At 61.8% G+C, this 8,732-nt stretch overlaps 1 protein-coding gene across 1 annotated transcript; it reads left to right on the top strand.

Moving 5' to 3' along the window:
• Window positions 1–734: 734 nt before the first annotated feature.
• On the top strand, window positions 735–4,623 carry LOC103901470 (mucin-7-like). Its single transcript, XM_009282371.2, has 5 exons — window positions 735–1,268; window positions 2,472–2,900; window positions 3,088–3,204; window positions 3,514–3,599; window positions 3,847–4,623. The coding sequence occupies exons 1-5, from the start codon at window positions 1,187–1,189 to the stop codon at window positions 3,919–3,921; spliced, it is 789 nt and encodes a 262-aa protein (XP_009280646.1). The 5' UTR covers window positions 735–1,186; the 3' UTR covers window positions 3,922–4,623.
• The last annotated feature ends 4,109 nt before the right edge of the window (window positions 4,624–8,732 follow it).

Here is an 8,732-nt window from a genome sequence, read left to right as displayed (position 1 = left end):
CCGGCTGCGCCACGGCTGTGCGGCTGTGCCCCCAGCAGCGCGCCTGCACCCCGGCAGTGAGACTGTACCCCAGGAGTGTTACCCCGGCAGTCCCCCCAGGCAGCCGTACCCTGGCACAGTGCCCCTTCCTGGGCACCTGTGTCCCAGCAGTGTGACTGTATCCCGGTGGCTCTCCCAGGAGCCTTTACTCTGGGGCTGCAGCTGTACCCTGGTGACACCCCCCTCCGTGCACCTGAACCTGGCAGGGAGACTGTACCCTGCCCCAGTGGCCCTGGCTGTGCATGTGCCCCCGGTGTCCCTGTACCCCAGTAGAGCGACTGTATCCTGACAGAGTACCTGTACCCTGGCTTAATGCCTACAGCGTGAGAGCACCCCAGCAGAGTGCCTGTATGCCAGTGATACCCTCAGTGCGCCTGTGCCCTGGCAGTGCCTTAGTGTACCTGTATAGCAGCAGGGTGTCTGTGCCCTGGCAGTCCTCCAGCGTGCCTGTCCGCCTGCAGAGTGCCTGTACTCTGGCCCAGTGCCTGCAGGCGCCTCCGACTGGTCTTGTCCCTGACCCTGAGAAGAAGGAAGCAGCTCCGGCTGTCAGCAGTGCCCTTCAGCCATGACATGCTGTGACATGGGGAAGTGATGCCTGTACAGACAGCCCAGGAGACAAACCCTCAGCCTGGAGCACGCCCTTCCTGAGCACCGCCTGTTCTCTCGGCTGGTTCCTTGCGCTCAGACATAACGGGCTATTGTCTCCCGAGGGCGTTGGTGCTGGGAGACACCACCGAACATCACCCCTGTGGCGGAGCGCAGGGACGGTCCCAGGCAGCCCGGCTGCTTCCCTGGGCTTTTTTCCATTGTCACCGTCCCCTCAGCAGGCAGAGGACGGCACGGTCCCCCCGGCTACAGGGACCTGGACTGCTGCAGTGGTGGCCCTGCCGGCCTGCCCTGCCCGCTGCTCGTGGCTGCTCTGGGTCCAGCCGTGCAGCTGATGTCTGCTTGGCATCGCGCCTGTCCCTGGGAGTGCCCGTGTCAGGTGGAAACCCCCCCTTCGCTGCCAACACCTGGGGAGTAAAAGGACCCACCTGGATGCTCCTTCTCTGCTGGGCAAAGGAGACCTGGAAAGCCCGGTGCTGGGGCCGTGGGGAGTGCTCGGAGTAGTGCCTGCGGGGGGGCATCAGCTCCCATCCACCCGGACATGGCCGGGCAGAGAGGGGTGCTGCCCCTGCCCCTGCTGCTGCTGAGCCTTGCCAGCCTCGTCGTGCCACACCTCACGCTGGGTAAGGGCTGAGCGGGATGTGGTGCTCTCCATGGGGTGGGTCGCAAGCGGGGAGCATCGTGCCCTGGGGTGGTGGGGTGCTTCGCCCACAGCAGGCGCCTGTGGGGTGTGGGGAGCGAAATGCTGCGGGTGCTGTTTGCTGTTTGCTAAATGGGAAGCAGAGGTGGACTTACAGCTCCTCCTTTGTGTGAGGATGAGGCTCTTCAATGCAGACACCCACCCGGGCATGGGCTGGGATCAGACCTTTGCCCTTCTCCAAATTATTAATTGACCAGCTGCTGCCTGCAGCAGCTCAGGGAGGGAGCGGCTGCCGGGGGCTTTGGATGTTTCTGGTGGGGTTGGCTGAAAGCAGCTGGTGGCTCGTGGCTTGGTTCCCCATCCCCATGTGGGCAGAGCCCCAGACTCACTGCATTTGTGCTGGGATCACCGGGGAATCCAGCCTGGCATCTCAAAGCCGCCACCTCACACGCATCCCTTGACAGAGGCCCGGGCAGGCAGGCTGTCTTGTGCATCCTTTTTGGAGAGGGTTACAGATACCAGGGCTTCCCTGGGGACAGCAGGCTGCTCCAGCATGGGGTCCATGCTGGCAGAGAGGACGGCCCTCCTGCATCCTTCAACCCCCCCTGCAGAGCTTTCATGGGTCACTGCACGTCTCTAACCACTCGCCCCTGAGCTGCAAGCTGGGATTTGTTCCTCTATGGCCGCGCTCTGGGGGGGCTGGTTTCCCCGTTGCCTTTATTTACACCCGGCGCTATCAGTTCCTGACTATCAGCAGCAGAGAGGTTTGTGTAAACTTGCTGCTGCGGTTCCAGCTCATCTCATGGTCACCAGTTCCTGCACGGCTCTTCCCGTCGGACGGGTTTGTCTGACTTCCTCCAGGGATGGTGAAGGTGGTGGAACAGGTCTTAGGGCTGGTGCCTACGGGAGTTTCTGCCCCGAGACTGGCGATGCCCATGGCTTGTTCCTGCTTTGTCAGGCTGGGGGATTTACGTGGCCTGCCTTGCTGATGCCCATTCAGGGGATCCATGTGCTTGATCCATGCAGGACAGTGAATCCCCACTCCCAATGCTCCGTGGCTGATGCGTAGCTCTGGGTCCCTTGGGGAGCTCATGGTGGTGGTGATGCTGCACCATCCCCGGCACAGCCATGGTCTCAGCCTTTCATTGCCAGCCCTTGCGCACCTCATTCTCCAACCTCTTTGCAGGGAACACTGTCACAGATGTGACAGTCACCGTGTCCACGACTCTCCCTACGTCCCCAATACCTATGGAGACCTCGGCACTGCTGCCCACCACTGACTCCACCACTGCAGCCAACCTCCATCCCTCCAGCCCTGAAACGGGAGCCTCCACCCCAGAGAGGTCCAGCACATCCCCAGGGACCAGCAGCACCTCACCTCCCACTGCGCCTCCTCCCACCACACCAGCACCAACAGCCACTTCGGACGAGCCCTTGGCAACCCTGGCAGCCACCACAGCCACCCCTGTTATCAGCACGGAGGTGCCCAGGAGCACCCCCACTCCCAGCCAGCCAGCTGGGACCACGTCCAGGACCACCCCTGGCATCTCCACTCCGACCATGGGGCCAACCCCAGGCACCCTGACAGTATCTGTGAACCCCATTGCAGCCACAGGTGGGTGCAGCCATGGGGCGCCTGGAAGGCAGGGGCATGGTCGGGGTGACAAATCCCCACGGGGATGCTGGGCACATACATGGGTGGCTTCATGTAGGTGGCTTCATTTAGGCTCAGTCTGTCCCCAGCTGTAGGAGCATCCTGCGCCTCTCTGCAGACAGTGCTAACATAACATTGCTTTGCCCAGGCATGGAGTCCTCTTCCCCCGACACCGACTCAACCCAGACCCCAGAGATTACCCTCAGCACCCCTGCAGACCTGCCAACCACGCTGCCCGTCTGCCCCAACACCACGTCCAACACCAGTAAGTGCAGTGCCCCATGGGCATCACCACGCCCCCAGCACCGGTGGCTTTGGGCTTCCAGGGGCCAGTGCAGGGGGTCCTGGAGCCCCACTGCTTTTGCCATGCTCTCAGTACGGGAACATTGATGCTCTGTGGGACGTGTGGTTTGCTGCACAGGTGGAGGGTTGTTCTCCTGACAGTGTAGGGTGTCCATGACATGATTAACCTGGGAGGAGGTCCCGTGTCTGTGCCAGTGATCCTGGGGAGAGACCCCTTTGGTGCAGCCCAAGGTTCAAGGGCAATAACTAGAGCCACATTTTTTGTCCCTAGGTGCATCTCACCTCTTTCTGTCACTGCGCCTAACTGTCCCGCTGGACCTGGGGAACACCATGGTGCAGGAGCTGGTGTTGTCCAAGGTGAGGTGTGCTGGGAGGGGGTGCCACTTTGCATCTGCCAGCCACGGTCCAGCCAGCCGGGGAGGGGGTCAGACAGCCAGTGGGAGGGGAACAGCTGGGTCTCGCATTGAATGTCACCTGGAGCCCTTTCAGATGAAGGGGAGACCCTCCTTTGGCTGCCATGGCCCAGGATCAGGCCCCTCCTAGGTGAGGAGCGGGGGTAGGAGACCCCCTCTGGCACGGTTTGACAGCTGTCCTCTCCCCCCAGCTCCGTGGGGACCTGCAGATGGCATTCCCGTGCGCTGGCCTGGCGGTGGAGTGGCGAGGGAAGAGGAGGACCTGACGGCTGCTCCTTGCCCAGCTGGCACCCACGTGGACTGGCAAGCCTTCTGCTCCCAGCTCCTTACTCCACGACAGAGCAGCCCTTTGGGGTAACCTGTACAGCTCCCCTTGAACCTGGGACCCCCCCATCCTTCACTGCACACCCCCAGAGGACCCCCAGTGCCCCCCGTGGGCTGGGGTGCCCCTGCCCCTTCCCGCAGCCTGTCTGTAGAGCCTGAGCCCTCCCACCACCCTGCACCAGACCTGGCTCCCATGGTGGGACCCCCCAGTACTGCTGGGGGGCTGGGAGGAGGGGACCCTGCAGGGGCTGGACTTTTACAGCTGGGGCTGAGCTGGCTTAGCCACAAAAGCAACCCTGGGGACTGGTGGATGAGAGAAAGGAGACCTGGAGCCCCCGGTACCGCTGTGCCCAGGGCACTCGGGGGCTCAGTGCTGGTGACTTCTGAGGTTTGCAACCTGGAGAGGCTGCGGTGCCCAAGGTCTTCAAGAGATGCTCCATGGCTGCTTCACATCCAGAGTGGGCCAAGATGGAGCCTGGGGTGGCTCTGGGAAGGAGGCAGGAGAGGAAACCTCCCCCCTCTCCCACCCAAGCCCCATCCTGGGGCCAGTGGTACACCATCTCTCCCTGGCTCGCCTGTGGTAGCACTGACAGAGAAGCACACCCATGCCAACGAAGGCCGGGCAGTAAAGGGAAATCCCACGTTTTCCGTGGCAAAGATGACTTCTTTTTTTCCAAGTTGCCTTTCCCAGTTTTCAGCTTCACCATCTAGCAGAGGTACCGGCGAGGAAAACCAGCTGAGTCCCAAAAGCTCTGCGGCAGAGAGACGGGCTCAGGGCTGTCACCTCCTGGCTGGGGCTGCTGCAGATGTTCCCGAGGATGGCTCTGCATCCCAACAGGCTGGGGGTCCCTGCTTTGGTGCTCTCTGTCCCATGACAACCCATGGCTGCTGGGGCAGCTGTGCGCACCGTGGGGCTGTGGAAATCCCGTGGGCTGTGCTCCTTCCCTGTTTTTTTCCAGTCCCAAGCTAAGGAGACAGCCGCAGCGTCTGTCCCCCTGCAGCAAAGTCATTTATTAACTGATTAATTAGCCAGATAAAATCCAACCGAAGCAATTATTAGCCTAAGCAAGTCACCTCGCCTGGAGATTGAAAACTGAAATAATTAGCAAAATAGCTGTGTTGCTTGTCAGGGGTTATTTTTGGCTGATCCCTGCTCCTCGCTGGCAGCCTGCGCCGCCCTGGCATGGGGAGGGCTGGGAAGGGGTGTATGGGGCTGCGGGGTGCCAAACCAGGGGATGGCTCCTGGGATCACCGGGTTGTCACCCATCTCGGTAGGAGCCAGCAGCCGGACAGGATGGGGAAAGGCACCCTGGGATCACCCGGCTGCCTGCCAGCTCGCAGGGGCTGAGAGAGGCTGGGCTGGGGCTGGAGGCTGAGCCCAGGCAGCTCGTCAGGATGCTCCCATTTGGAATGCCCTTTGCATCCCAGGCTTGCCCCTTTGCTCTCTAGGATGCTGCCTGGCTTTTGGGGGCTTGTTGGAGCTGTCAGCACCAAGAGAGGTCACTTTGTGCCCAGGCAGGGAGCTGGGGAGCAGGGCAAAGCCTGCCGGAAGGGGTCCCCGCACTGGACGCCTGGTGGGGTGCTGGGAAAGAAATCCTCGTGCTCTGCCTACGCTGTGGAGCTGGGCCAAGAGTCCGCCCACGCCGCATCCCACCGGGCTGCTTTCTCCGGCTGTTGAATCCATAACTTCAGACCCCGGGACATGGCCGGGGGCCAAGGCTGGGGTAATGGAGCCAAACTGCGTCACAAAAGGAGGAAAAGGTCCTGAAGTGCCGGGATGAAAAGGTGACCGGGGCACTCGCTGTCCCCCGCCAGCACAACTGCCTTCCACCATTATCATGGTCAGGGGGTGGCGGGGAGAGGAGATGCTCCGGTCTCACTAAGCCCCTCTGCCCCCCAGCCTGGGAGGGAGAAGAGGGGCATGGTGGGGGGACATGGCTCCCATGGGGATGGTGGGCACTGTCCGGGCACTGGGGACGTGGAGCTCTGACAAGCTCCTGACACTGCCCATGCTCTCCATGCCTGCCATCCTTGAGGATGCTGGCCGCCACCTTCACCCCACGGCTGCTTGCCTGCCATGGACCCCTGACTAGAGGGGCCTTGGGAGGTCAGATCTGCGTCCTGCTGCTTTCCCAGCCCGTAAATCATTTCTCAGCCTGTTCGCTGTAACCCGCTCCCATCTATCAGCACTGTCCAAAGGAGCAGACCCTGTGCCCAGCAGGACTGTCACCTTCAGAGGGCCCAGCAGCATCATGGGGCATGTGTCTCAAGTCCCTTGTGACTCAGTTGTCCCTTCCAGTGTCCCCTTTCACCCCCGCCGGTGGCTATAGCCCAGCTCCTGCTGTCTGGCAGGAGGGTGTTGCAACACGCCCAGCTTGCCAAGTCATCCAGAACCTGTGGGGTTGATGGATAACCTGGTTCCCCACCACCACCACTCCTGATCCCTCTCCAAATGCCCTTGCCAGGAGGCCAGAGCGGTGCTGGTAGGAGATGCTGGGATCTCCGCAGGGCTGGAACAACCAGCCCATTAATTCCTGGAAGGCTGATAAGGCACTGTGCTGGGCCATGCTGTGCTGTGCTGGGCCATGCAGTGCTGTGCTGGATGGTGCAGAGCCCCCGGGCATCGACACCTGGCTGCGGGCTCCTGAGGGGCTCCGGTGCCCATACGATGCTTTGGTCCTTGATAACTGCGGATGACGATTATCCTTGCAGGAGCCGGCAGCTTGCCGGGACCTTGGTGTCAGGCATAGCAGAAGGATCAATGAAAGGGTGAGAACAGGGCACCATCCTCAATGGTGACTGATGGTGGCTGCAGGCTTTCCTGGGTGGGTGTGCCAATGCCAGAGCAGAGGGATGAGCTCGGTTTGTCACCCCCATGACTCTGCTAGAGGAACAGCAGGAAGACGGGGCTTTTTGGGGACAGCACGGGCAGGAGGCGCAGGCACGAAGGTCTCCGAACGATGCTGGTCCCAGTGCAACATGGGAAGGAGCTTGTAGGCAGGCTGAGGGTGTGGTGGGCTGGAAGCGCCTTGCTTCAGCCGAGTTATTTTCCCCTATGCTAAGCAGCACGTTTGCAACGATCCCTGTGGTTCCCACCACGTTTTGCACCTCAAACACCAGCTGGAGCAACTCTCTCCAGCGTCAGCACATATTCCCCATCGGGGTGGCTTTCCCAAGCAATACAGCATCGTCAGCACAGGCAGGAACGACTCTCCCACGTCGGGTTTGCATCCCTCTAATCCTCCATCGGCCCAGGTGTGGCAGTCGCTCGGGTGGTCACTGGCTGGGCAGTCACCCCATGATCTGCAGTGCTGGTTGCACAGGCCCCCGACGCACCATCCTCCCCCCGGCTTTGCCCCCGCGCTGGCATTTTCGGTGGGCGGGCATTTGTTCCGGGTGAGCAGTGCTCTCTCCTGATTTACCGTCTGTGCCCTGTTCCTGCTGCCGGGGGTAATGCGTGGGTTTACAGAATGGGGTTTCGTCAGCCGTGACTTGGCCTCCCCTGGCATTTCCCCCGTCAACGCTGCCCGGCTGGTGGGTCAGAGTGTTGCTTGGCGTGCCCTGCTGCTGCTGCCTCCTCCCCGATGCAGGCCGGCTCTGGCGGGACACTGTGTACTGCCTAACACCCCTAATAACACTTTGCAGGAGTTGCCTGGGGGCATTTCTGGTTAAGAAGCGTTTAATTGATTACAAAACCATGTAGTGGTGGGGGTTTGCATAATGCTGTTCATGGGGGAGCTGGCAGCAGTTTTCAAGAGGGGGGGAATGGGAATTGCTGCTCCAGGGGAAGGGGGGAAGGGGAGACATAGGGGTGAAGTGACCCAGGGGATCAGGGTGAAGTGACCCAGGGGATCCCTGTAGCAGGGAAGGGGGTTGGGGCTGCGCCTTTTCCTGCTCCAGCCTCTGGGCATGCTGGTCCCACCTTGCAGAGGAGCTTCCCTGGCCCATTCACCCCCTCCCAGCACCCCGGCACTGCTGTGCCCGTACTGAGGTGCAGGTTTAAAACCCCGCTGGGGCATGCTGGGGCTCTGGATGGGGATCCCTGGGGATCCCCAGTGCTCCCAGTTGCAGCTTGAGCGCTGGGGGGCTTGGCTGACACCCCAGGGCCTGCCCCCAGCCATACCTCTCCCTGCTTTATAACCTGCCTCTGCTCCTGGGGAAGCCTTGAGCCAAGTGGGGACTTGTGTCCTGCCTTGCCCCGGGCTGAGATACTGCTCAGCTGCTGATTTTCATGCCCACGGTGTCCTCACAGGCATGGTGGCTCCAGCTGGCATTGCCCCGTCACCACCACCCGCTGCGCCGTGGCCCCCTACCCTGCACAGGGAGCAGGTCCTGTGGGGTCCGTGGGGTGGCTGCCATGCTACTGTCGGCAGTGCCACGCACTGCTCCAGGATCAGATTTGCCAGCTGGTGCTGGTGGCCCAGGGAGCTGCACCGGGCTGTGCCCAGGTCCCTGGGGGGTCTGGATCCCTGCAGGGTGGCCTTTCGGTAACCCCCAACCCATGCCCCAGCTGAACAGGGCATCCAGCCCTTGGGAAGGGGAGGGCTCGGCAGGAAGGGAGTGATGACAGGGACATTGGAGGGAAAGCACCGGGGGCGGGAGAGGACGGCAGCTGCAACCTGCCTCCTTCTGCCATCCCTATAAATAGGAGGGAGCAGGAGCAGGATTGCACCTGCGAGACTCCAGCTCTGCAGGAGAGGCAGGCAGGGAGGGACGGACGGACGGACGGAAGGAGCTGCGGCTCGCCGCTGCG

The sequence above is a fragment of the Aptenodytes forsteri genome, unplaced genomic scaffold (assembly GCF_000699145.1).
Source record: "Aptenodytes forsteri isolate BGI_AS27 unplaced genomic scaffold, ASM69914v1 Scaffold404, whole genome shotgun sequence".
NCBI classification, from domain to species: domain Eukaryota; kingdom Metazoa; phylum Chordata; class Aves; order Sphenisciformes; family Spheniscidae; genus Aptenodytes; species Aptenodytes forsteri.
This window is presented reverse-complemented; position numbering and strand designations above follow the sequence as displayed.